General features: G+C 39.2%; 1 protein-coding gene and 1 non-coding gene across 5 annotated transcripts in view; both read left to right on the top strand.

The window, feature by feature from the left end:
- Window positions 1-101: 101 nt before the first annotated feature.
- MIR2342 (microRNA mir-2342) lies at window positions 102-175 on the top strand. Its single transcript, NR_031283.1, has one exon. It is a non-coding gene; the product is annotated as a microRNA mir-2342 (primary transcript).
- Window positions 176-11,415: 11,240 nt separating this feature from the next.
- Window positions 11,416-27,374, top strand: part of CDK12 (cyclin dependent kinase 12) — a 40,156-nt gene continuing 24,197 nt past the window's right edge. For 2 of the 4 annotated variants that reach the window (XM_005220717.5, XM_024979956.2), the window contains exons 1-5: window positions 11,416-13,041; window positions 17,673-18,554; window positions 24,744-24,920; window positions 25,821-25,960; window positions 26,506-26,676. In XM_005220717.5, coding sequence (XP_005220774.1) covers window positions 11,996-13,041; window positions 17,673-18,554; window positions 24,744-24,920; window positions 25,821-25,960; window positions 26,506-26,676 — 2,416 coding nt within the window. In that variant the 5' untranslated portion in view covers window positions 11,416-11,995. Of the gene's footprint in view, window positions 13,042-17,669; window positions 18,555-24,743; window positions 24,921-25,820; window positions 25,961-26,505; window positions 26,677-27,374 lie in introns of all 4 variants that reach the window. The other 2 variants (XM_005220718.5, NM_001205701.1) reach the window with 2 other exon arrangements.

Below are 27,374 nucleotides of genomic sequence, written 5' to 3' on the forward strand. Positions count from 1 at the left end.
GAAAGGGGCTGGGCACCAAATATCGCGAAAAATGATTTATACGTTGCTTCTCGCGAGATTATCCCCACCCTGCCTGCTCTCTGGTTTGTCTCCGACTTCTCGGAGCTAGGCGTGGAGCTTCTGTAGTGGTAGTGTTCCACACCTCTGCGGAAGTTGGCGCTTTCGATTTGGCTTTCAAGCAGTTTGCAAAGTAAAAGCCCCAGCTGTCTTTCCTGAAATACTAGCTTTTCGAAGAATATTGCTGTTAGGAATATTTTATTAAAACTTCCCCTTTATTGAGATACTAGACGTTGGGTCTTTGTAACACGACGTCCCAAGGTAGCCCAGTACACTTAATTTCCATTACCGAATTTCCTTTTTAATTTCAGAAATATTTTTGTTGAGCATTTTCAATATTTCTGAGGACGTGGAAGATTTTGAGTTAAGAAAAACTTGTTTGCAGCAGTCATCAGTTCAGGTGAGTCGCTCAGTCGTGTCCGACTCTTTAAGACCCCATGAACCGCAGTAGGCCAGGCTTCCCTGCCCATCACCAACTTCCAGAACTTGCTCAAACTCATGTCCATCCAGTTGGTGATGCCATCCAACCATCTCATCCTCTGTCCTCCCCTTCTCCTGCCCTCAACTCTTCCTAGCATCAGGGTCTTTTTCAGTGAGTGGAGTCTTCGCGTCAATCAGGTGGCCAAAATATTGGAGCTTCAGCTTCAGCATCAGCCCTTCCAATGAATATTCAGCAGTCATCAGATACTGCTAATTATGTTTAGGATCCCAAAGGTGTTCACAATGGATTGTATTTTTTTTTTTGTAGTCAGTAAAAGCAAGCAGGTTCGCTTACGCTCTACACTACAAATCACAAAGAATGTGTGGTCCTGTCTCTTGTATCAGTAACTTTTCACGAAGAGAAATCTGGATTAATGCCGAGAAGTTAGTAGTTCCTGCCCATTGGAACAAGAGCCAGGCTAAAATACAATTCTACTAGCACTGGGTGGAAGTTCTTAAAATAGTGAAGGTTACTCTTTTTTTTTTTTTTTCAAATACATCCTTGAGAGTAACTGCTGAAAAGTCGGATTTTACCTAATTTGCTGTAAGGATATTTAGCAGTGGATTTCCACTGGCTCTTTAGTCTCAGACTTTTCCCCATATTTCAAAAATGATATGCAAACATCCTCCAAAACAATTCCTGCTGGTAACTACAGTTCGGATGAACAGACAGATAAGAACAAATCTTTATTTGTCAAAGGCTTATTTTGACAAAGATATGCGTAACCATGCTCCTTGAAAGTAGAAATAAAATTTACTTCTTGTCTATTCCTCTTACCCTCATTCCTTTCAGTCACTACACAGAGAGTTTCTTGAGGCAGTAATTGCCCCTCATTTTGTAATCTCCACTACCTAGCATTGTACCTGGGCTTAGTAGGCAAATCTTTTACTGGTGCTAAAATTCCTCTCTAAATCTAGCCCTTCTCCCCTTGCCAAATCCCAACCACACTGACCTTCCACCTGCAGACAATTGCTTCACTCCTTCCTTTCCCAAGGTCCTTGAACAGGCCTTTTTAACTGCAGGAAGGCTTTCCTCTTCTCCATTCCCCCACATCTCACTGAGGCCCTCTTATATAGTTCTCAAAGTAAATGTCTCTTGTTCAGGACTAGAGATGCAAACTTTCTCTAAACCCTGACTTAATAAGGTCCTCTGTTTTACTATTTCAGTACTTGATTAAGTACATGATGATGTATTCAATGTCTGTCTTCCCTGCTAAACTATCAAATCTAGGAGGGCGGCTGCACCGGGTCTATTTCTTTCACTACTGTCTAGTCTAGTGATACTGCCTAGCCTAGTTCCTGACACATGTCAGAGACTCAGTGCATATGTAGAGACAAATTGATAGGGTTGTCAGATTTTTTAAAAACAGAACACTCAGTTAAATTTTAATTTTAAACAATTACATTTTTTAGTACAAAAGTATGTTCCAAATATTATAGAATATAAATCTAGCAATATTAACATTGAAGAAGTACAGAGAGAATTTATCCAACTGAGAATTTCCAAAGATAGTTTATATTTTAAATGCTGTGGGAATTCCCTGGTGGGCCAGTGGTTAAGAGTCCATGCTTTCACTGCCAAGGGCCCAGGTTTAATCCCTGGTTCAGGAACTAAGATCCCACAAACTGCCCAGTGCAGCCAAAAAATAAACTAAAATGCTGTTTAAACAAGCATCTGTGGAGTCCTAACACCTGTGTATTAGAAGCTGGTAATATACACTTGACAACACAGCCCTAGCCCTTGATGGGTTCACCTGATTTAGAGTTCTGAAAATATGAACAGTCACTGAAACTGTAGGCACTCAAAAATATTTTGTTAATTTACTCATGTCCAAAGCATGACTGTTGAATACACAGCTACAGTTTCTCATGCAAGCTCTTTATACAAATGAACAATAAATACTGTACTGGAGTAGCTAGGAATTGTTAAACCATATAAAACTTGAAAACAGAATAAACTTTACCAAATTTTAGTCACAAAATAGAATGAGAAGTTACTATTTCTCATTTGAAAATGCAGATGAAATGACATTGTCAAAAATTTGTATTCTAAAAGTAAAGATCCCTGGTGGCCCAGTGATTAAGAATTTGCCCATCAAGGCAGGAGACATGGGTTTGATCCCCCAGTGGGTGAGGGAACTAAGATCTCACATGCCGCAGGGCAACTCAGCCTGAGCACTGCAACAAAGATCACCCATGCTGCAACTAAGACCCGATACAGTCAAAAAAAAAAAAAAAACACAGATTTTTTTAAAAAGACATCAATTTTTATAAAACAAAAAGTCAAAATATAGGACAGCTGCTGCTGCTAAGTTGCTTCAGTCGTGTCCGACTCTGTGCAACGCCATAGATAGCAGCCCACCAGGCTCCGCCATCCCTGGGATTCTCCAGGCAAGAACCCTGGAGTGGGTTGCCATTTCCTTCTCCAATGCATGAAAGAGAAAAGTGAAACTGAAGTCACTCAGTCGTGTCCGACTCTTAGCGACCCCGTGGACTGCAGCCTACCAGGCTCCTCCACCCATGAATTTTCCAGGCAAGAGTACTGGAGTGGGGTGCCACTGCCGTCTCCGATATAGGACAGACATGTCATTAAATAAGAAAAGTAATTCCAGGTATACACACACCAAGAAGAGGACCATGGACAGATTTTAAATGAGTAAGCTTTGAGGGAGACTTCAAAGGCTCTTAAAACCAAAAGCTAAACTAACAAATTGGACTTGGGGTGAGGGGAAATTACTATAACTTTAGTTAAATATTTCCTCTTGTGTAGAGCCTAAAGAGAAGCTTTCTGACTTGCTTTGGGGGACTTACAGGGAAACTACAGTCATCACCTGACTGGCCACTTGGGCTTCCCAGAGTTACCCTGACTCCCTGCCCTGGGAGATCATGAAACAAACAAATCATGCAGCCCTGGAATTTCTGAGTTCAAAGTTTTCCTGTAGAGTGAAGCAATCCTTATACTACAAAGGCACGGTCCTCACCATTTGTTGGACCAATACCAGCAGTTTTTAGTATGTTTTGTATTTAAATATCTAGAGAGTCAAAATGGCTTAAAGGCTTAAAGGTCTAACACCATAAAACTCCTAGAATAGAACATAGGCAAAACATTCTCTGACATAAATTGTACCAATGTTTTCTTAGGTCGGTCTCCCAAGGCAATAGAAATAAAAACAAAAATTTTTTTTAAAGGGGACCTAATCAAACTTGCAAACTTCTGTACAACAAAGAAAACCATAAAATAAAAAGACAACCTATAGACTGGGAGGAGAGCATTTGAGAATGAGGAGACTGAGAAGGGCTTAATTTCTAAAATATATAAATGGCTCATACAACTCAATAACAAAAAGACAACCCAAGTAAAAATGGGCAGAAGACTAAAGAGACATTTCTCCAAAGAAAACACACAGATGGCCAACAGGCAGGCACAGAAAGATACGTTCAACATGGCTAATTATTAAAGAAATGTGCAAGTCAAAATTACAATGGTTTTGATTTGTAGTCAAAGCCATTTGACTAAACCTGATGGTTCAGCAGTTAAGAATCCACCTTGCAGTGCAAAGGTACACTAGTTCAATCCTTGGTCCAGGAAGATCCCACATGCTGTGGAGCAACTGAGCCCATGCACCACAACTACTGAGCCTGCTCTCTAGAGCCCAAGAGCCACAATGACTGAAACCCACATGCAGACTGCACAGAGCCTGTGCTCTGTAGCAAGAGAGCCGCTGCAATGAGAAGTCCTCACACTAAAACAAGAGTAGTCCCCACTCACCACAACTAAAGAAAGCCCACATGCAACAACAAAGACCCACCGCAGTCAAATAATAAGATAAATAATAAATAAATACATAAATCTTAAAAAACCCACCTACAATGAGGTGCCACCTCACACTGGTCAAAATGGGCATCATTAAAAAGGTGACAAATAAATCCTGTAGAGATGTGAAGAAAAGGGAATCCTCCTACTCTGTTGGTGGGAAAGTAAATTGGTGCAGAAGACAATAAGGAGGCTCCTCAAAAAACTAGAGTTGCCATATGATCCAGCAATCCCACTCCTGGACATGTATCTGGACATAGCAGCACTATTCACAGTAGCCAAAATATGGAAATAACCTAAATGTCCATTGACAGATGAATGGATAATAAGATGTGGTGTGTGTGTGTGTGTGTGTGTGTGTGTGTGTGTGTGTGTGTGATTTGGAATGATGGCATTTTATTTTCTTGGGCTCCAAAATCACTGTGGATGGTGACAACAGCTATGAAATTAAAAGACACTTGCTCCTTGGAAGAAAAGCTATGACAAACTTTTCTTGTTCAGTAGCTCAGTCATGTCTGACATTTGGTGACCCCATCAAGTGCAGGATGCCAGGCTTCCCAGTCCTTCAATATCTTCGTGAGCTTGCTCAAATTCATGTCCATTGATGATGCCAATTGGTGATGCCATCCAACCATCTAATCCCTCTGTCATCCCCTTCTCCTCCTGCCTTCAATCTTTCCCAGCATCAGGGTCTTTTCCAATGAGCTGGCTCTTTGCAGCAGGTAGCGAAAGTATTGGAGCTTCAGCTTCATCATCAGTCCTCCCAATGAATATTCAGGGTTGATTTCCTTTAGGATTGACTGATTTGATCTCCTTGTAGTCCAAGGAACTCTCAAGAGTCTTCTCCAAAACCACAGTTCAAAACCATCAATTCTTTGGTGCTCAGCCTTCTTTATGGTCCAGCTCTCACATCCATACATGACTACTGGAAAAATTATAGCTTTGACTATACAGACCTTCGTTGGCAAAGTAATATCTCTGTTTTGTAATATACTAAGTTGTCATAGCTTTTCTTCCAAGGAGTAAGTGTCTTTTTAATTTCATGGCTGCAGTCACCATCTGCAGTGATTTTGGAGCCCAAGAAAATAGTCTGTCACTGTTTCCATTGTTTCCCCATCTATTTGCCATGAAGCGATGGGACTGGATGCCATGATCTTAGTTTTTTAATGTTGAGTTTTAAGCCAACTTTTTCATTCTCCTCTTTCACCTTCATCAAGAGGCTCTTTAGTTCTTCTTCGCTTTCTGCTATAAGGGTGGTATCATCTGCATATCTGAGGTTATTGATATTTCTTTTGGAAATCTTGATTCCAGCTTGGGATTCATCCAGCCCAGCTTTTCACATGATGTACTCTGCATAGAAGTTAAATAAGCAGGGTGACAATATACAGCCTTGACGTATTCCTCTCCCGATTTGGAACCAGTCTGTTGTTCCATGTTCGGTTCTAATTGTTACTTCTTGACCTACATACAGATTTCTCCCTGGAGAAGGAAATGGCAACCCACTCCAGTATTGTTGTCTGAAAAATCCCATGGACAGAGGAGCCTGGCAGGCTATAGTCCATGGGGTCACAAAGAGTCGGACACAACTGAGCAACTACACCACCACCACCACAGATTTCTCAGGAGGCAGGTAAGTTGGTCTGGTATTCCCATCTCTTTCAGAATTTTCCACAGTTTGTTGTGATCCACACAGTCAAAGGTTTTAGCATGGTCAATGAAGCAGATGTTTTTCTGGAATTCTCTTGCTTTTTCCTGTGATCCATCAGATGTTGGCAAGTTGATCTCTGGTTCCTCTGCCTTTTCTGAATCCAGCTTATACATCTGGAAGATCTTGGTTCACACACTATTAAAGCCTAGCTTGGAGGATTTTGATCACGACCTTGCTAGCATGTGAAATGAGTGCAATTGTATGGTAGTTTGAACATTCTTTGGCATTGCCCTTCTTTGGAAATGGAACAAAAACTGATCTTTTCCAGTCCTGTGGCCATTGCTGAGTTTTCAAATCTGAGTTACAAACCTAGACAGTGTATAAAGAGCAAAGACATCAGTTTGCCGACAAAGGTCCGTATAGTCAAAGCTATGGTTTTTCCAGAAAGATTACAGATTACAGAAAGAGCTGTCCCTTCTCCTGTCATTTACTACTAGTGCAAATGTGCTCCAACTCCTTCTGAGTCTCAATTTCAGCCTATAGGAATTGCATATAATAATACTCATCCTGGTCACCTCATCAGGTTATTTATTTGTTTAATTGATATTTATTGACAGGTTTAAAAGACTTCTGTGGAAAATTGAAAAGTGCTGTAGAAATAGAAGGTATTATAAAAACTCAGTAACAGGCTTCATTTATTATTCATTCATTAGGGGTTTCTAGTCTGCTTCAACAGGAAATAGATAATTAAGAAAGGATTTGGGATTTCCTTGGTGTTCCAGTGGTTAAGAACCCACCTTACAATGCAGGGGGCAAGGGTTTGACCCTTGTCTGGGAACTAAAATCCCACATGCCATAGAGAAACTAAGGCCATTGTGGTGCAACTAGAGAGTCTGACCACCTCCACAAAAGATCCTGCATGATGCAATGAAGACCCCAAGTGCCGCAACTAAGACCCGAGGCAGCCAAATACATACATAAATAAAATATTTTAGGAAGTTTCTGTAAAGCAACTACATACCAATAAAATTAATTTAAAATAAAATGGAAGCAACTTAACATCCTTTCACAGAGGAATGGACTAAGATGTGGTACATATACAATAAAATATTACTCAGACATAAAAAGGAATGAAATAATGCCATTTGCAGAACCATGGATGGACCTAGAGATTGTCATACAGAGTGAAATAGTCAGAAAGAGAAAAGCAAATATTGTATAACATTGTTTATATGTGGATTCAAGAAAATTGGTACAGATGAATTTATTGGCAAAACAGAAATAGAGTCACAGATGTAGAGAACAGACTTACGATTACCAAGGGGGAAAGGGTGTGTGAGACAGACTGGGAGATTGGGATCAATATTCTGATAGACAGAATGCCTGAAGAACTATGGAGAGAGGTTTGTAATATTGTATAGGAGGTGTTGATCAAAACCACTTCCAAGAAGAAGAAATGCAAAAAGGCAAAATGGTTGTCTGATGAAGCCTTACAAATATATGAGAAAAGAAGAGAAGTGAAAGGCAAGGAAAAAAATAAAGATATACCCATCTGAATGCAGAGTTCCAAAGAATAGCAAGGAGAGAAAAGAAAGCCTTCCTAAGTGATCAATTCAAAGAAATAGAGGAAAACAATAGAATGGGAAAGACAGAGATCTTTTCAAGAAAATTAGAGATACCAAGGGAACATTTCATGCAAAGATGGGTACAATAAAAGACAGAAATGGTATGGACCTAACAGAAGCAGAAGATATCAAGAGGAAGTGGCAAGAATATACAGAAGAACGATACAAAAAAGATCTTCATGACCCAGATAACCAAGAAGGTGTGGTCACTCACCTAGAGCCAGACATCCTGGAGTGTGAAGTCAAGTGGGGCTAGGAAGCATCACTATGAACCAAGCTAGTAGAAGTGACGGAATTTCAGCTGAGCTATTTCAAATCCTAAAAGATGATGCTGTGAATGTGCTGCAGTCAATATGCCAACAAGTTTGGAAAATTCAGCAGTGGCCAAGGACTGGAAAATGTCAGTTTTCATCCCAAACAAAGGCAATGCCAAAGAATGTTCAAACTACCACAGAACTGCACTCATTTCACACACTAGCAAGTTAGTGTTCAAGTTAGGCTTCAGCAATATGTGCACCAAGAACTTCCAGATGTTCCAGTTGGATTTAGAAAAGGCAGAGGAACCAGAGATCAACTTGCCAACATCTGATGGATCACAGGAAAAAGCAAGAGAATTCCAGAAAAACATCTGCTTCATCGACTATGCTAAAGCCTTTGACTGTGTGGATCAAAACAAATTGTGGAAAATTCTGAAAGAGATGGGAATGCCAGACCAACTTACCTGCTCCTGAGAAACCAGTATGCAGGTCAAGAAGCAACAATTAGAACCGAACATGGAACAACAGACTGGTTCCAAATTGGGAAAGGAGTACATCAAGACTGTATATTGTAACCCTGCTTATTTAACTTCTACGCAGAGTACATCATGTGAAAAGCTGGGCTGGATGAATCCCAGGCTGGAATCAAGATTGCCAAAAGATATCAGTAACCTCAGATATGCAGATGACACCACCCTTATGACAGAAAGCAAAGAGGAAGTAAAGAGCCTCTTGATGAAGGTGAAAGGAGAATGAAAAAGCTTGCTTAAAACTCAACATTCAAAAAACTAAGATTATTGCATCTGGTCCCATCACTTCATGGCAAATAGATGGGGAAACAATGGAAACAGTGACAGACTTTATTTTCTTGGGCTCCAAAATCACTGCAGATGGTGACTGCAGCCATGAAATTAAAAAGACACTTGCTCCTTGGAAGAAAAGTTATGACCAACCTAGACAGCGTATTAAGAAGCAGAGACATCAGTTTGCCAACAAAGGTCCGTATAGTTAAAGCTATGGCTTTTCCAGTAGTCATGTATGGATGTGAGAGCTGGATCATGAAGAAGGCTGAGTGCCAAAGAATCGATGCTTTTGAGCTGTGGTGTTGGAGAAGACTCTTGAGAGTCCCTCGGACTACAAGCAGATGAAACCAGTCAATCCTAAAGGAAATCAATCCTGAATATTCATTGGAAGGACAGATGATGAAGCTGAAGCTTTGATACTTCGGCCACCTGATGTGAAGAGCAGACTAATTGGAAAAGACCCTGATGCTGGGAAAGACTGAAGGTAGGAGGAGAAGGGTACGACAGGATGAAATGGTTTGATGGAATCACTGACTTGATGGACATGAGTTTGAGCAAGCTCTGTGAGATGATGGACAGGGAAGCTTGTTTTTAATGATTTTTATTTGGAGGATAATTGCCTCCAAATAAAGTAAAGAGCCTCTTGATGAAGGTGAAAGGAGAATGAAAAAGCTTGCTTAAAACTCAACATTCAAAAAACTAAGATTATTGCATCTGGTCCCATCACTTCATGGCAAATAGATGGGGAAACAATGGAAACAGTGACAGACTTTATTTTCTTGGGTGAAAAATCACTCAGTCACGACTGAGTGACTGAACAACAATATATACACTGTGGTGGTAGTGGTTTAGTTGCTAAGTCATGTCTGACTCTTTGCCACCTTGTGAACTGTAGCCTACCAGGCTACTCTGTCCGTGGAATTCTTCAAGCAAGAACACTGGAGTGGGTTGCCATTTCCTTCTCCAATGCATGACAGTGAAAAGTGAAAGTGAAATCGCTCAGTCGTGTCTGACTCCTAGCGACCCCATGGACTGCAGCCTACCAGGCTCCTCCGTCCATGGGATTTGCCAGGCAAGAGTACTGGAGTGGGTTGCCGTTGCCTTCTCTGACCATATAGCACAGGGAACCCTATTGAGTGATCAGTGGTGGCTGGTAGCCTAAGTGGGAAGGAATCTAACAAAGTACATATATGTAAACGTGGACTTCCCAGTAGCTCAAACGGTAAAGAATCTGCCCGCAGTGCAGGAGACCAGGGTTCGATCCCTGGTTCAGAAAGATCCTCTGGAGAAGGGAATGGCAATCCACTCCATTATTCTTGCCTGGAGAATCCCCATGGACAGGGGAGCCTGGCAGGCTACAGTTACGGGGTCGCAAAGAGTCAGACATGACTGAGCAACTAACACACACACACACACACACATATATAAACGTATAACTTATTCACTTTGCTGTACAGCAGAAACTAACATAGCATTGTAAACCAACTATACTGTAATAAAAATTAATTTCAAAAAAATAAAGTTTCTACTGCTGGAATGATAAGCGGTGGGACAGGTTGGAAGGTGAGAGGGAGGTTCAAGATGGAGGAGACTATGTATGCCTATGGCTGACTCATATTGATGTATGGCAGAAACCAACACAATTCTGTAAGGCAATTATCCTCCAAATAAAAATCATTAAAAACAAAGGATTTACTTGACCAAAAAAAATAATAAAATTCAGCTCCATCACTCAAAAATAAAGTTTCTACTGCTGATATGATGGTGGATTAATTTGGATGATGAATTTTATTCTTCAAGGTTTTATTTGACACATCATCACAATTACTTCTGCCATCTCCACGTTTCCATTTTGTTGTGGGTGCATCCTAGGTCAAATACTTGATCTCATTTAAAAGAGTAAAAAAAAAAAAATCAGAGTAATTTTGCTGAACTCATGCCAATGTTTAATAAGGCTGACCAGTCACTTTGTCTAATTGACTCATGAAATTTCCTGCCATCTGCCATCATGTTAGACACTGGTGGAGACCTTCACATCCAGGCCCTTTTGCAGCAATGAGTAAGTCACCACACCTGCGTTCAAGTACTAAATTCTATACTCTCTTTATTTCCTTTCTTTTTTCTTGACAGTATTAATTTTACTTGCACAGATGATTAAAAAGTTCTTAGGTCTTCCTTTTTCTTTGGCCTAGATGCATGGCTTGTGGGATCCTAGTTTCCCCACCACTGATAGAACCGGGGGTCCTAGCAGTGAGAGCATCTGAGTCTGGTTTCCTTATCTTTAAAACAGGGATGAGGCAAATCGTGTTTTGCAGGGTACACACACACACACACACACACACAGGCAAATCGTGTTTTGCAGGGTGCACACACACACACACACACAGGCAAATCGTGTTTTGCAGGGTACACACACACACACACACACACACACACACACACACGAAAATTAGTTTGCGCCGAAGCGGAATATGTATTTGTTCAATGAGTTATCAATAAAGTTTCAAATTAAAAAATTCTCCCTGGTTCGTTTTAATAAAGTTTTGCTCAAATGGCGAGCCCGATTCTTATCGCGAGAATCTGGCGGAATGCTCCTCTGCTGGAGACCTGCTCTCGCGTTGTTTGAGCTAGCAGCGGCGAGAGGTGAAAGGGAAGCACGAAATACCGCGAGATTACTGAAGATTCTCGCGGTATTTCTTGGGATTACCCCCTCCCCCCCCGCCTTCCTCCTAGTGCCGTTTCGGTTTAACCTAGTGTGTGACTGTGAGTCTGTGTGAGGGGCCGAGTGTGTGAGGTACTTAGGTGAGGCGGAAGCTAGAAAAGGGGGTCCCTCAGGAGCGAGGGACAAAGGGGGCGTGAGGCACCTAGGCCGCGGGACCCCAGCGACAGGAAGCCGCCCCGAGCCGGGCTACCGGGTAGGGGAAGGGCCCGCGCAGTCCTCACAGGGCCCCAGAGCCAGAGTCGGCCACACAGCACCGGGCCGTCGGCTTCCTACTTCTTCGACCTCCCCGGCGTCTGGGCCTGAGGATTGGCTCGGCGTGGGGAGGAGGAGAAACAGATTCGGGCAGCTACTCGTTGTCTCGCAACTCCACTGCTGAGGAACTCTCATTTCTTCCCTGGCTCCTTCACCCCCACCTCATGTAGGAGGGTGCTGAGGAGACGGGAGGGAGGAGGAGCCTGGACTACCGTCCCTTCCCTCCCCACCCCCTTGTAGGGGCTCTTTGGTAGGCGTGGGGCTGGGGGGGAGGGTGGGGGTTACTTTTTGGAGTGCTGGGGAACTTTTTCCCCTTTTTGAGGCCAGGGGAAAGGGAATGCCCAATCCAGAGAGACATGGGGGCAAGAAGGACGGGAGTGGGGGAGCTTCTGGAACTTTGCAGCCGTCATCGGGAGGTGGCAGCTCCAACAGCAGAGAGCGTCACCGCTTGGGGTCGAAGCACAAGCGGCATAAGTCCAAGCACTCCAAAGACATGGGATTGGTGACACCCGAAGCAGCACCTTTGGGCACAGTTATCAAACCTTTGGTGGAATATGATGACATTAGCTCTGATTCCGATACCTTCTCTGATGACCTGGCTTTCAAAGTGGACCGGAGGGAAAATGATGAACGTCGCGGGACTGATCGCAGCGACCGCCTGCATAAACACCGTCACCACCAGCACCGACGTACTCGCGACTTATTAAAAACTAAACAGACAGAGAAAGAAAAAAACCTGGAAGCCTCCAGCAAGTCGGGCTCGACGAAGGACCGGATATCAGGAAGTTCAAAGCGTTCAAATGAGGAGAATGATGACCACGGGAAGGCTCAGATCTCGAAAAGCAGCAACAAGGAATCCAGGTCATCCAAACTCCATAAGGAGAAGACCCGGAAAGAGCGTGAGTTGAAGTCGGGACACAAAGACCGAAGTAAAAGTCATCGGAAGAGGGAAACACCCAAAAGTTACAAAACCGTGGACAGCCCTAAACGGAGATCCAGGAGTCCCCACCGGAAGTGGTCCGACAGTCCCAAGCAAGATGATAGCCCCTCCGGAGCTTCTTACGGCCAAGATTATGACCTTAGTCCCCCGAGATCTCACACCTCTAGCAATTACGACTCCTACAAGAAGAGTCCGGGAAGTACCTCTAGAAGGCAGTCAATCAGCCCGCCTTACAAGGAGCCTTCTGCCTACCAGTCCAGCACTCGGTCACCCAGTCCCTACAGTAGACGACAGAGGTCTGTGAGTCCCTATAGCCGGCGACGTTCTTCCAGCTATGAAAGGAGTGGCTCTTACAGTGGGAGATCACCCAGTCCCTACGGTCGAAGGCGGTCCAGCAGCCCTTTTCTGAGCAAGCGCTCTCTGAGCCGGAGTCCACTTCCCAGGTGAGCTATTTGTCTAACAGTCCGTTCTTTCCTACAGTGGCTTATGAGGAACTGGGGATTAGACCTGTTAACATTTTGTGGAAGCCCCCAGTGTTTGGCATTGTCTAGAACACTTTGCTGTTGGCTAGTCATAATGTAGGTGAGACTGCTCTTCCCCTTAACCCAGAATTGAAGAGGAGAGTTCACATGCCTAAAGCTGCTAAAGGTAGGTACTTCCAGTGCTGGGACCTTCAGCTGTAAGCTCCTATGTGAGAAAAAATCATAGGCTTCTGCTTACCAAATGCATGGAGTTGATACTGGTTCTCAGAGTTTATCCAGTTATTTCGGTTGCTTTGTCTTAACTTTTTGAAATTCACTTTGGAATTAGTGCTTTAGGCTTCATTGGACCTGATTGGAGATTTCATTTGTGTTATTTGAGGCTGTTTTCCTAGGTCATCTACCACTTGCGTTGTCCACTATGTCTCCAGACCTGTAAGTTTATTTCCTTATAGACAGTTTTTTTGATAACTTACAAAAGACTCCCATCTTTGATGTTTCTAGTGGGAATTAAACTGATTAGCTCTTCCCTTTTATGGTATAACCTGGCAGAAATTGGTTCCAAGGATACTTTGATTTTCTTTACAAGCATCACCACTATCTTGTGACCACAGCAGTTTTCAAAATCTTTCTTTTAAAAAATGCTAATAGTATCTTCACTGTGATATTTTTGGTGATAAAGACATGTTAGTTTGAAATTTAATTGTTGGAGTGAATTGTATACAGAAAACTGTTCTTGTTCCTAAGTGATGAGGTGTATGTACCTCCCTCTTTATAGTCTTACCATTTTCCACAAAAGGAGAACTTGAGCTTAGGAGTCACATCTGAGTGGAATCCTAATCTTGTTTTGTAACCTTTGGCATATAATTTAATTTCTCTGTGTGTGAAATAAGAGTAATAACTACCTAGTTCTAGAGTTGCGAGGTTTAATTAGTAAATATGAGTGCATGGCCAGGTACAGTGCCTGGTCAGTAAGTTTTATCAGTGAGTGAGAAAAATGTTGAAAACTAGTAGAGAAATTAGAAAAAAATCCATGCCATGTCTTTTATATGTCAATGTGAGTAATTTTTGCTGACCTAAAGCTATAATTTTTCATAAACTAGTTTGAATTCATCAAGTTAAAAGAGTTCCTAGCTGTCAGAGTATGAAGTTCCTTAGGCTTTCCCCCTCCATTTTATTATTGTAGTCAGGACTCAAATATGTACCACCTAGATTCTACAATTAATACTTGATATACATTTTATCATTTCTATCCATCTCTTCATCAAGCCATCTTCATTTGTTTTGATTCATCTCAAAGTAAGTTGCATATATCAGTATACTTCACTATAAACACTTTAGCATGTACACCATTAGCTAGAGTTGACTTTTTTTTTCTGGAGGAATGAGAAGTAAATTTATATACACTGAAGTAGATGTCTTAAGTGTACTATTTGTAAAATTGCTTAGCTTTTTTTAAGGATGCCTAAGAAATAGTCTCAGAATATTTGTTTTCTTGAGGGAGTAGTTTCATTAAGGCTGTTCTGAGAATTTTGATTGTTAGGGGGTTTGAGAATACAGAATTGCATTGAGGCTAAAACAAGTTTCAGTAAAAACAAGCTGCTTTTGCAATAATTCCTTTTGGGTTCAAATCTCAAGTTCTCTCTTCCTGTACTCAGTTGTAATTAGTGCAGTAATGGTAAAAATAAATCAAGAAAGAATTGAAAACACAACATGATCCTATAGGACACAAATATAAACACTAATAATCTTGGAGTCACATGCACATTTTTAGTTGGCTAGTAAAGAGCATTACATGTTTGTAGGTGTGTGATATGTGCATACGTACATATTTTTCCTCATTCAGTTTCTTAGGGTAGGGAACATATAGATCCCTTTTATGGTCTTCTCGTTTTTTTTTTGTTTTGCCTTGAGAGAAACAGGCAGAATTAAACAAGCAATATCATTTTTAAAGACTGAAAATGCTTTGAGAGAAACTTTGAAGATCTTTGCATCCACCAAATTAGTAGTGATTAATAGTAGCAATTTCATTTCAAATGGGTGGAATCTAACTTAATTCAGGGAAAAAATACATTTGTTATTGAAGACAGTTTTGTTCACTGTTTGAAGACAATTTACCTATTTGTTGTCCTCTTTTTACCCCCCTTTTTCCTTAAAGAGTGGATCTGGACCTCAACTTTAACATTATGTAACTTACAGCCATCCAAATGTCCTATTACAGTAAGCTTCTGTTCAGAAGTTGAAGGATTTGTAGCAGAGTTCTTTAGGAAGATTTAGTCATGCTGAAAGATTAAAGAAACAGTGGCTTGTAGGGCATGTTTCTGACATTACTTAGTGTTTTCCTGAGATAATGTTAGTTTCAACCCAGTCTGTAATTTAGAGAAAGCCTCTTGTTTTAGCCACTTTGTTTACAGAGGTATTAGTTTTCTTAAGAGTAACTGGGTATTTAGTAAATCCATTTAACTAGTTTCATTGTCTTGTATCCTCATGTTCATATAAATGTTGTTGTTTGATTCCAGTGATTATTTTATATTTTAATTAACTTTTGGAAGAAAATTTCCAAAAGGCATTATGGGTATAAGAAAATCATGACTAACATCATGTGAGTTGTTTCCCCTACCATGTATATGCTATTTGTTTTGAAACATTTTGAATCACATCAGTCTTACCAATGATCAGCCATAAAAGGGAGATATTGAAGATCTGAAATGGGAACAATTTGTTTTAGACTATTGGGCAAATTATGTTTTGTCCAGTCATACTTGACACATTGTGTGCCTGCTGAGTTCCTTCAGTTGTGTCGGACTCTTTGTGACCCCATGGATTTTAGCCTGCCAGGCTCCTCTGTCCATGGGGATTCTCCTGGCAAGAATACTGGAGTGGGTTGCCATGCCCTCCTCCAGAGGATCTTCCTGACCCAAGGGTCGAACCTGCATCTCTTATGTCTCCTGCATTGGCAGGCAAGTTCTTTACCACTAGCACTACCTGAGAAGGCCGGTAATACATTTGACTTTATTAAAAAGCAAAAAGAATTAAGAGGGGGTTGGATTTTAATTTAGAATAATCTGCCTTTTAGATTCCCAGATTTTACTTCCCAATCCTTTCTTAATAATGGAGAAAATAAGTTGAACATGCAATAATACCTTGCTTTATGAATTTCTAAAATGTTTATTGGAAATCATTTTATATTTGAAAGTACTAGAAGCCATCATAGTTTTAAGAACGTCTAATAAATTATTTTGGCAAGACAGTTTCTCCAGTTTACATAGTTTGTAAATCCTAAGTCTTGTATCTTGAGAGTTTGTTTAGTATAGGCACAACTTAATTATAAACTGGGGATTCAGGAACAAAATCTTTTCCTGGGATTTCTCAATTAGATAGCTCTCTAGTTTAAAATTTTAGGTTTTGGTGAAGTGTGCTAGTTACTACGTTTAGCATTAAGTATGACTTTTAAAAATCATGTTTTCACTTTATCAGATACTTAAACCAAAATTCTAAAAGTAATCGTGAATATGGATATTTTCTAACATGGGAAAAAATATCCATCCATCTTTCAGTTGAATAAGTAGTGGATAATTTTTAGATTATATGACTGAAATATGTTACCATGAAGGATTATTTCCTTCTAATCCATTTTTTAGAGTAAAGAACATTTTTAAATTTATAGAAAAATTCTGAAACTAGTACAAAGAATTCTTTCATATCCTCAAACTCAGTTTCCCCTATTATTATTATCTTATATTTGTTATAATTAATGAACCAATATTGATACATTATTACTATTATTATTATTATTTGATGGTACCATCCAGTCCCATCACTTCATGGCAAATAGAAGGGGAAAAAAATGGAAGCAGTGACAGATTTTATTTTCTTGGGCTTCAAAATCACTTCGGAAACGGTGACTGCAGCCGTGAAATTAAAAGACACTTGCTCCTTGGAAGGAAAGCTATGACAAACTTAGACAACATATTACAAAGCAAAGACATCACTTTGCCGACAAAGGTCTGTATAGTCGAAGGTATGGTTTTCCCATTAGTCATGTATGGATGTGAGAGTTGGACCATAAAGAAGGCTGAAAGCCAAAGAATTGATGCTTTCAAATTGTGGTGCTGGAGAAGACTCTTGAGAGTGGGTGCCATGGACTGCAAGGCAATTAAACCAGTCAATCCTAAAAGAAATCAACCCTGAATATTCATAGGAAGGACTGATGCTAAAGCTGAAACTCTAATACTTTGGCCACCTAATGCGAAGAGCCAGTCATTGGAAAAGGCTCTGATGCTGGGGAAGATTGAGGGCAGGAGGAGAAGAGGGTGGCAGAGGATGAGATGATTAGATAGCATCACTGATTCAATGAACATGAATTTGAGCAAACTTCTTGGAGATAGTGAAGGACAAGGAAGCCTGGTGTGCTGCAGTCCATGGGGTCGCAAAGAGTCAGACAGGACTGAGCAACTGAACAACAACAACAATCTATTTTTAAGACTGCTAAGTACTCAAACTGGGTTTTTTTAGTTACAGTTCTTCATAGTTTAATCTGTTTTCTTCCGTATTGCTGTAGTCTATTCATTTAATTTTTTTTCTTTTTCCAGTAGAAAATCAATGAAGTCTAGAAGTAGAAGTCCTGCATATTCAAGACACTCATCTTCTCATAGTAAAAAGAAGAGATCCGGGTCACGCAGTCGACATTCCAGTATCTCACCTGTCAGGCTTCCATTGAACTCCAGCTTGGGAGCTGAACTCAGTAGGAAAAAGAAGGAGAGAGCAGCAGCTGCAGCAGCAGCAAAAATGGATGGGAAGGAATCCAAGGGTTCACCTATATTTTTACCCAAAAAAGAGAACAGTTCAGTGGAGGCTAAGGATTCAGGCTTGGAGCCTAAAAAGTTACCCAGAGGTGTAAAATTGGAAAAATCTGCCCCAGATACTGAACTGGTGAATGTAACACATCTAAACACAGAGGTCAAAAATTCTTTAGATACAGGGAAAGTGAAGTTGGATGAGAACTCTGAGAAGCATCCTGTTCTTAAAGATACAAAAGTACAGGGAACAAAAGACTCTAAACCTGTAGCACTGAAAGAGGAGATTGTTACTCCAAAAGAGACAGAGACATCTGAAAAGGAGACCCTTCCTCCTCTTCCCACAGTTACTTCTCCACCTCCTTTACCAACTACTACCCCTCCACCACAGACACCCCCCTTGCCACCTTTGCCTCCACTGCCAGCTATTCCACAGCAGCCACCTCTGCCTCCTCCCCAGCCAACATTTAGTCAGGTTCTTTCTTCAAGTACTTCAACTTTGCCCCCCTCTGTTCATCCAAGGACATCTACTCTGTCCTCTCAGGCAAATTCTCAGCCCTCTGTACAGGTTTCTGTGAAGACTCAAGTATCTGTAACAGCTGCTATTCCACACCTAAAAACTTCAACGTTGCCTCCTCTGCCCCTCCCACCCTTATTACTGGGAGATGATGACATGGATAGGTAAGTACTGTAGTTAACTGGGAAATTTTAACCCTCTTGATCTAAGTGTAATGTAGTTTTTGTTCTCAAGGCTTTGTCAAAATTGTTCTGATGCGTGTCTGTTTAGAATGCTTTCATGAATAGGAAGTGCCTGTGATGTTAGGTTTTCAGTGGAAAAAGTCCTTATGTATGACATGATTAGGAAAAGATAATTATAATTTGAGGTCTAGTAATCCTTTTTCTCACGAGTATTTATCAATAATTTTGATTGAAAGTTTTAAAAATCATGTGTTTTTCTCCTTGAATTTTTATGTTGAAAATTTCAGTATTACATAGCTGCAGAAAAATTAACACCTGTATGCCCTTCAGCTAGATTGACCAGTTGTTAATTTTTTACCATATTTTTTTAAACTACAGATATTATGACTTTTTTGAATAGTTTAGCATGTCTCTTCTAACAAGAACACTTTCCTGTATAATCATAATACCTTTATCACCCTAAAAAACATTCATTTATTGAATAATATCAGTAGCATATCAATAATAATAATATTAAGATCCTAAGTAGTCCCAGAAATGTCTTTTGTATCGACTTTTTTCCATCTTGATGCTTTAAAAAAATTATCCTTAAGAAGCAAAAGAACAATATGTAGAGTCTTTGCTAATTAGAATATAAATTCACAGTGTGGTGATAAGAAGAGCTCTCATTTTAATAATCCTTTTGACTATTGAGACCTGAAATGATTTGAAACATGAGTCTGATTTCATGGAAGACATTAGGAAATATATTTGTTTAATTTCTTGGTGGACTTAGCTAGGCAAGTACAACCAAACAAACTTGAATCAGCAGTGACATATACCATGGCAGTCTTCGGGTTATTGTTTTTCTATGGAGATTCTGCCCTCTTGTTATAGAGAATATGAGTTTCACTTAATACAACAAGTTTTCGTTGTAAGCACAGAAATAAATATTATCAGTCGTGCATCCCAGACCAATTCCCAAGCTTCTGTTACTTTCCAGGTGACAGCAGTAGTTTAAATAGTGATACATTTCAGCCCTTTAGGTCTATAGTTTTTCAAACTACTCTCTGTGCTTTTTTAGAAGGTGCAAGTGCAATAAATGATGGGAAAAGAGACTATTTAAATGAATGGCTCCATTACTATATATAGTGGTAAATATTATTTTAAAGAAAAATTCCACATGCTCTTTCTAATATTAATAGGTATTAATGAATTCTGCCACATCCTGAGAACTACAAATGAGAAGAAAAGAACCTGAAATTTATGTAGGAAAATTTGTTTGAGGTACACAATATACTTACCATAGATACAAAATATATATTTTTGTAGTTTTGTTGAAAAAGAAGTCATCCAGAGGGAACCTAGGCCACTATCTTTCCATGAGAACCTTGTTTAAATATTAGTTTACATAGTGGCTAGAATCATATCAGTGTGGCTAGGAACCTTCCTTTTGAAATGTTTACTTGGCTAACCAAGTAGACATTGAACCTGTCTACCACGAGTCAGGGTAGAGTGCAGATTTGCAGATGTGGAACAATTTTGATAGAAGGCACGTAGAGATTTCTATCTTTCAGATTGTAAATGAAGGGTAAAGTAAGATCATTCAGTGCTTATTTGAGTATGTGTAGCTGTCTTTAAGAACACTCGCGAGAGAGAAGTGAGAAAAATTATTTTTGTTACATATTCTGATTCCAAAAGTGTAACTGTTTCATTTAATAGTCCTTATTAAAGGTAGAAAAATGGAAGTGAAGATTTCTTCCAATATCAATTTTATTTTTTCACTATGTACTAACTTAAAATTCAAGATGGCTTTTCTGTTTTTGTCTTCATTTACTTATTTGGTGCCATGAACCAGCTGCACCTTTCACATGAAAAACATTTGTTTATTTAAAAAAAGTTTTTTTTGGCTGTGTGGCATTTGGGACCATAGTTACTCAACCAGGGATCAAACTTGTGCCCCCTGTATAGGAAGCGCTGAATCTTAACCATTGAACTGCCAGGGAAGTCCTGAAAAAATAATTTTATGTAAGAAGACTTTTTAGGAAGAAATCTGAACATTGTGAATGGAACTTCTATTCCTCTGTACTTTATCTCATAGGAGGCTGCAGGAGCTTAAATGTTGAGAATGTGACTTATACATCTTTTTATCGCCTATAGTATTTTAAACATAAGACATAGAATGTAGTCATTAAATACTGATTATTTGAATAAGTAAAACTGCTGAAGGAACCAAGGCCAGGCTTGTGTGAAATGAAATTGGGCATGTAGTTAAGAAATTATTTGTCACATGGATGATATAAAGGTTGTATTAGAGGATTTGTCCTTTTGGGAAAAGAATTAATCTCTCTTTCAAACGTGTGTGTGTGTGTGTGTGTATAGTATGTATATTGAGCAGAAATATATAAACCCAGGTATGAAATAGAAGAGTGAATTTAATTAATGGTATTTGCAAAAACCTTTCTGATTCACAGTCTACAATTCTTATTTCTAGAAGCAAAGGCTTCCAAACATCCACTTTGATATAATGCATTCTTCACAGACATAGCTGGTCATGGGGATATGCTTCTTTAAGGAGATCATCCATATATGCAGCTAAATTGCTTCAGTTGTGTCCGACTCTGTGCGACGCTATGGACTGTAACTCCCCGCTCCCCCAGGCTCTGTCTGTGGCTCTGTCCATGGGATTCTCCAGGCAAGAATACTGGAGTGAGTTGCCATGCCCTCCTCCAGGGGATCTTCCTGACCCAGTGATCAAACCTGCATCTCTTATGTCTCTTGCATTGGCAGGCAGGTTCTTTACCACTGAGCCACCTGGGAAGTCCAATCATCTGTATACTCTTCTTTAAATTTTCAGTTAACCATATAGGGTTTTTAAAATGTTGTTTTCTTCTCTTGTTTTTTTTGGATAGCGTGGTTCATCTGGAGTTTTATCAGACTTGGGTAGAGTCTACAGGATTCTTAAAGGCTGTATTTTTAAAGTACTGAACTCTTGTATAAAAGACTATTAAACGTTCAGGTTTGAATTTAGGATTTTGCTAATAGAATGCTTGTTTTCTATTTTTATTCTATTAGAATGCTAATAGAAAGTTTTTAATATGTTCATTCAAATTTTAATAGACGTTTATAAAAATAAATCACTTTTTAAACAACCTTCTTTAAGAGGAATGAGATAAATGGCCACATTTAAAGTGCATGTTTAGTCACCCAGTCTCCTCTATCCATGGGATTTCCCAAGCAAGAATACTAGAGTGTGTTGCCATTTCTTCCTCCAGGGGATCTTCCCAACCCAGGGATCGAACCCATATCTCCTATGTCTGCTGCCTTGCCGGCAGATTCTTTATTCAGTGAGCTATCAGGGATGGGGATATTTAAAGTAGTTTGTTTTAAATTTTGAAAATTACAAAAATTAATTTTGGGGAATTCCTTGACTTTTCAGTGGTTAGGACTCCAAGCTTCCACTGCTGTGGGCCCAAGTTCCATCCCTGGTCATGGAATTGAGAACCTACAAGCTGTGTGACATGGCCCAAAATAAAGCTAATTTTCTTTTTTTGTAGTTCATATGTAAATTCATATTTTTTTTATTAACAGTAAAGACATCTCAGAGGCGTTTACGTTGTACCTACAGAATAAATTCCAGCATCATAAATTCCAAGAGACTATCCATATTCTAAAATTTGAGCACTCTGGGATTTGACAACTTTTTTTTTTTTTAATTATACACAGGCATTAATGCAACTTTGTCTCCATGAGTGAACCCATCTGCTGGTATAAATGGAGAAGCAGGAAATACTGATATTGATAGGGTCAGTCTGTTCTTTCTGGTACTGAATCTTCAAGTAATGACTTGCTGCTGCTGCTGCTAAGTCGCTTCAGTCGTGTCCGACTCTGTGTGACCCCAGAGACGACAGCCCACCAGGCTCCCCCGTCCCTGGGATTCTCTAGGCAAGAACACTGGAGTGGGTTGCCATTTCCTTCTCCAGTGCATGAAAGTGAAAAGTGAAAGTGAAGTCGCTCAGTCGTGTCCGATTCCTAGCGACCCCATGGACTGCAGCCTACCAGGCTCCTCTGTCCATGGGATTTTCCAGGCAAGAGTACTGGAGTGGGGTGCCATTGCCTTCTCCGACAATATTTCTTCCACTATGTTAGACCCTTTCTGTATCTACCATATGTTCTCAGAACTATATAGAGCTTTATTTTAGTGAGTACCCTACACTAAAGGCTAAAGACCATAATATTTCTAAGCATTGCAATTTTACCATTTTTATTTTATGCATTATTATTGCAAGGTTTTTGGTACATGTGGAATTTGTTGAAACAAAATTTAACCTCTGTTTAACTTGTGTGCTCTAAACTGGTAGTACATATCCCATCAAACACGCATTCTTTCTTGAAATAACAGACTGAAATACAATGTTTTAGAAGCAATGTACATTTTCACAATAGCAATATTTGAACTCATAAAGTAAATTTTGGAGAAAATAAGATGTAAATGTAAAATATAGACTGAACTTACGTGAAATGATGGTGAAAGAATTCAGTTAATTTAATTCTAGTGACACAGAAGCAAGCTAGACTTTATTTTTGAATCATGAATTGAATTTTATAAAAAGTATTTTGACATAGTAGTTGAAAAATTAGGAATTTTCTTTTCTGAATGTCTTAAAAATTGGGGAAATTTAAAAAATCTATATGACATCCTGACCCAAGAGTTTTCTCGTAACAGACTTTGTTTCAGGGTAGAAAAATCTTACTGCAAGTTGGTGTGTGTTCATCACTATCAGTAATTTAACAGAAAATTTCAGATGATCGTTTTGCTCTACCTTGACTACCCCAGTTCTGGTTAATATGGTACAAACTAGATTCTGTTATTTTGTATGATTTTTGAGATTAAAATGATGAAAAATAATAGGAAGTAGTAGCTTTTGAGATTGTGTTTCACACACTGAAGGTAGCAGTATGCTTTAAAAAGATACATTGCAAGGGATAGCTGTATTATCCTTAGATGTGTTTATGGTTCTATGTAAGTATTTATGAAAGTTTTCTCTTAATAACCACTTGCTGAAAAAGTAGAAGAGGTTCCTACTGTGGTTAGGATTCTCAGATGCTTTTTAATCTTCTGATACTGTGATGGAATACAAAAGACTATCATGGTTTTATCTCTAGACATGAATTAGTATGCTGCCTATTTTTCCTGAGGACATGCATAGCGCAAAATCCTTTTTTTACCCATAAGTAGAGGTGGTTAAAAAATTAGATCTGAAAATTGAATTTTCTAATCTATTCCAGAAAAGCCATCCCTTTTGTTCCCCCACGGACTATTATAATTTGCTGGAGAGGCTTTCTGCTGCCAGTACTTTGTTGTTGTTTAGTCATTGTTGTGTCTGACTCTTGTGACCCCATGAACTGTAGCCCATTAGGCTCCTTTTTCCAGGAGATTTCCCAGGCAAGAATACTGGCATGGGTTGCCATTTCCTTCTCCAGGGGATCTTCCCAACCCAGGGATTGAACCCGTGTCTTTGGCATTGGCAGGAAGGTTCTTTACCATTACCATTTGAGCCGCCAGTGCTTTAATGATTCTAAAATAGTCTCTTGGATTCGTTCTCTTTAGATTCTTAGTTTGAGAGTTATTTGTCCATTTTGGGTGGTTGAATATGATTGCCTTTTCTTCCCAACCAGTAGAATAAATCATTTATTTTGATCTCCAGCTTAGCTGTATTTCTTACAAAACACTCTAAAATACTCTTTGCTTTTTCCAAGTTTCTCTCCACATCTTTAGTAACATAGTAGTATTACACTGTTGGGCTTTCCATCATTATTGAAATCTTTAGAGGAGGTTTGCCATGGTGCTTTGCAAATTTAAGATTATAACTTCCTGTATTTTATTTCATCTCAATAAAAATCCAGATAGCCTCTTCAGGAGGACATTAAAGAGTTTATTAAAGTTTCTACAAATAATATCCAAGTTTTTTTTTTTTTTTTTTTTAATATACTATAGATTTCTTTTTGCAAAATCCAAGTCTCTTGAACTGTGACTAAACTCCATTTCTTTATGTTATATTACAGGGGCTTTTCCCTTAAAAGTAAAATCTTTGTAACCTTTTAATAACCAGACATTACAATCTTTGAGTTTTATTTGCACATTCTTTAAGTAATTGTGATCTTTTTCTTTTTTTCCTCTCTGTTGTTTAGTCCGAAAGAAACTCTACCTTCAAAACCTGTGAAGAAAGAGAAGGAACAAAGACCACGTCACCTACTCACAGACCTCCCTCTCCCTCCAGAGCTCCCTGGTGGGGATCCATCTCCCCCAGACTCTCCAGAACCAAAGGCAATCACACCACCTCAGCAACCATACAAAAAGAGACCAAAGTGAGTTTTTGGCAGGATCCATCCCTACCTTTGGACCACAACCTACACCATTAGGATCATAGAGGATTGGGCCTAGTGTAGATCTTGCTTTATTTTCACGGATAAAATTCTTTCATCTGCATCCCCAGATACTTTGTCATGTTTTTTAGAAAAGTAATAATTTCCCAAGTTCGAGTTTACCATGAACATTGATCCCATGGTATCTTTTGAGTTCATACTACTTAGAGTATTAAAGAAGAAAGAAATCGTTATATTCAGAGGATGTCAATCATGTACATATTAATGAGGAATTAATAGATGTGGGTTTTTTTTTCCCCTGAACTACATGAGTTGCCATGTCATAATGTAGTAGAATCTGGGTTTGATCTTCTGATTGTTAGCCGCCTTCTCTTAGTAAGAAAAACAGTTGCCGTTTATTGAGCATATATTATTGCCAAAGTTTTATATTTTACTTTTATAGTAACCCTATGATGTAGGGATTATTTTCCCATTCTATAGTTGAGGAAGCCAGTAAGAAGTTAGAAAGTAAGCAGCAATTCTATTATTTGATCTTATGTCTTCCTGAGGCCAAAAAAAGAAAAATCTCAGCCACTGTGAGAGACTGTTTACTATTTATTTTATATTATTTGATTCCTGCCTTTTTAATAAAGAAACTGATAAAAGACCCAGGAATCAGAGAAATCATCATAAAAGAATTCTGTTTTGTTCTTTTTGAATACACTTAGGGAATTCCTTGGCATGGTTAATACTCTGAGCTTCCACTGAAGGTCATGGGTTTGATCCCTGGTTGGGAAACAAGTTTCCACAAACTGTGTGATGCAGAAAAAAAACAAAACAAAACACTTAAATTTTTAGAGCAGCTTTTTTGTTTGTTTTATTTTTTTGTTTTGCCTTTTTTAGAATTTGTTGTCCGCGTTATGGAGAAAGAAGACAAACAGAAAGTGACTGGGGGAAACGCTGTGTGGACAAGTTTGACATTATTGGGATTATTGGAGAGGGAACTTATGGCCAGGTATATAAAGCCAAAGACAAAGACACAGGTAAATAATGCCAAAAAATTCTAGATGTCAGAAGGTTAAAAATTTAGCAGTACTGCTGCTTTAAGTGGATTTAGCAAAAGTAAACTTTGAGTTCTAATTTGGTCTCCAAAAGTTACAAAATAGACCAAAATTTTCCAAAAGCATAATATAATTATTACCCTCTAAAAACCTTCTATCTGGTTGTCCACTGAAAATGTTTTGGGGGATTTAAGAAAAGGTAAAAATAAAATTTGTAAGTTGCTCTTTGTTTGGTAAGGAGTTAGTCCTTGAAAATAAAATGAAGTAGTTGAATTTTTGGTATATTTTAATAATCCAAAATTTTTAGGCCTAATCGAATATTGAATTAAAATTTTAAAGTCATTTAAAAATCAAAGATAAGAAAGGGGACCTGGGGATTTAAAAAAAAAAAAAACAATATAAAATATCTTGCATGTAGCATTAAAGTAGGCATTAAGTTTATCAGAGCAAGAGCATATATTGGTTGATTCATGATGGTGACCAGAAAATGCTAATTATGATAAAACTGTTTGAATTTGCTGTAACAGGAGAGCTAGTGGCTCTGAAGAAGGTGAGACTGGACAATGAAAAAGAGGGCTTCCCAATCACAGCCATTCGTGAGATCAAAATCCTTCGTCAGCTGATCCACCGAAGTGTTGTTAACATGAAGGAAATTGTCACAGATAAACAGGATGCACTGGATTTCAAGAAGGACAAAGGTACTAGCAAAGAATCATGTTTCTGTATGGTAGATTGGTACATTTTATTTCCCTTCCTTGTTTGCATGTTTGTGTTTTTTAACAGGTTGTACTAAACAAATCCAGCTTCTTTAATTCATATCAAAATTAAGATGTTAACACATTGCTCTTATGCTGAACAGTGCGTATTTTATAAAATGTCCATCCATCCTCATCAGTGTACTCTTTGGAAATGATTGTTAATCATTACAGTTAAAGTGCTGTAACACCTAATAAGGCGAGCACATAAAAAAATGTAAGGTTCTCCTCCAAGCAACATTTTGAAGTGTTCTTTTTGTTTTTTTTTTTTTCCACAAATTATAATAATAGTAATGAAAGTTAAAACCCAGATTAAACAGTTATTCTCATTTTTTCATCCTTCTTTCATTTATGCTGTGCTTAGTCACTCATTCATATCCAACTCTTTGCCACCCCATGAACTGTAGCCCGCCAGGTTACTGTATCCATGGGGATTCTCCAGGCAAGAATACTGGAGTGAATTGCCATGCCCTCCTCCAGGGGATCTTCCCAATCCAGGGTTTAAACCCAGGTCTCCCACATTGCAGGCAGATTCTTTACCATCTGAAGCCACCAGGGAAGCCCAAGAATACTGGAGTGGGTCGCCTAGCCCTTCTCCAGGGGATCTTCCTGACCCAGAACCAGAACCAGAACCAGGATCT

This window comes from Bos taurus, chromosome 19, assembly GCF_002263795.3.
Source record: "Bos taurus isolate L1 Dominette 01449 registration number 42190680 breed Hereford chromosome 19, ARS-UCD2.0, whole genome shotgun sequence".
Classification (NCBI taxonomy): Eukaryota; Metazoa; Chordata; class Mammalia; order Artiodactyla; family Bovidae; genus Bos; species Bos taurus.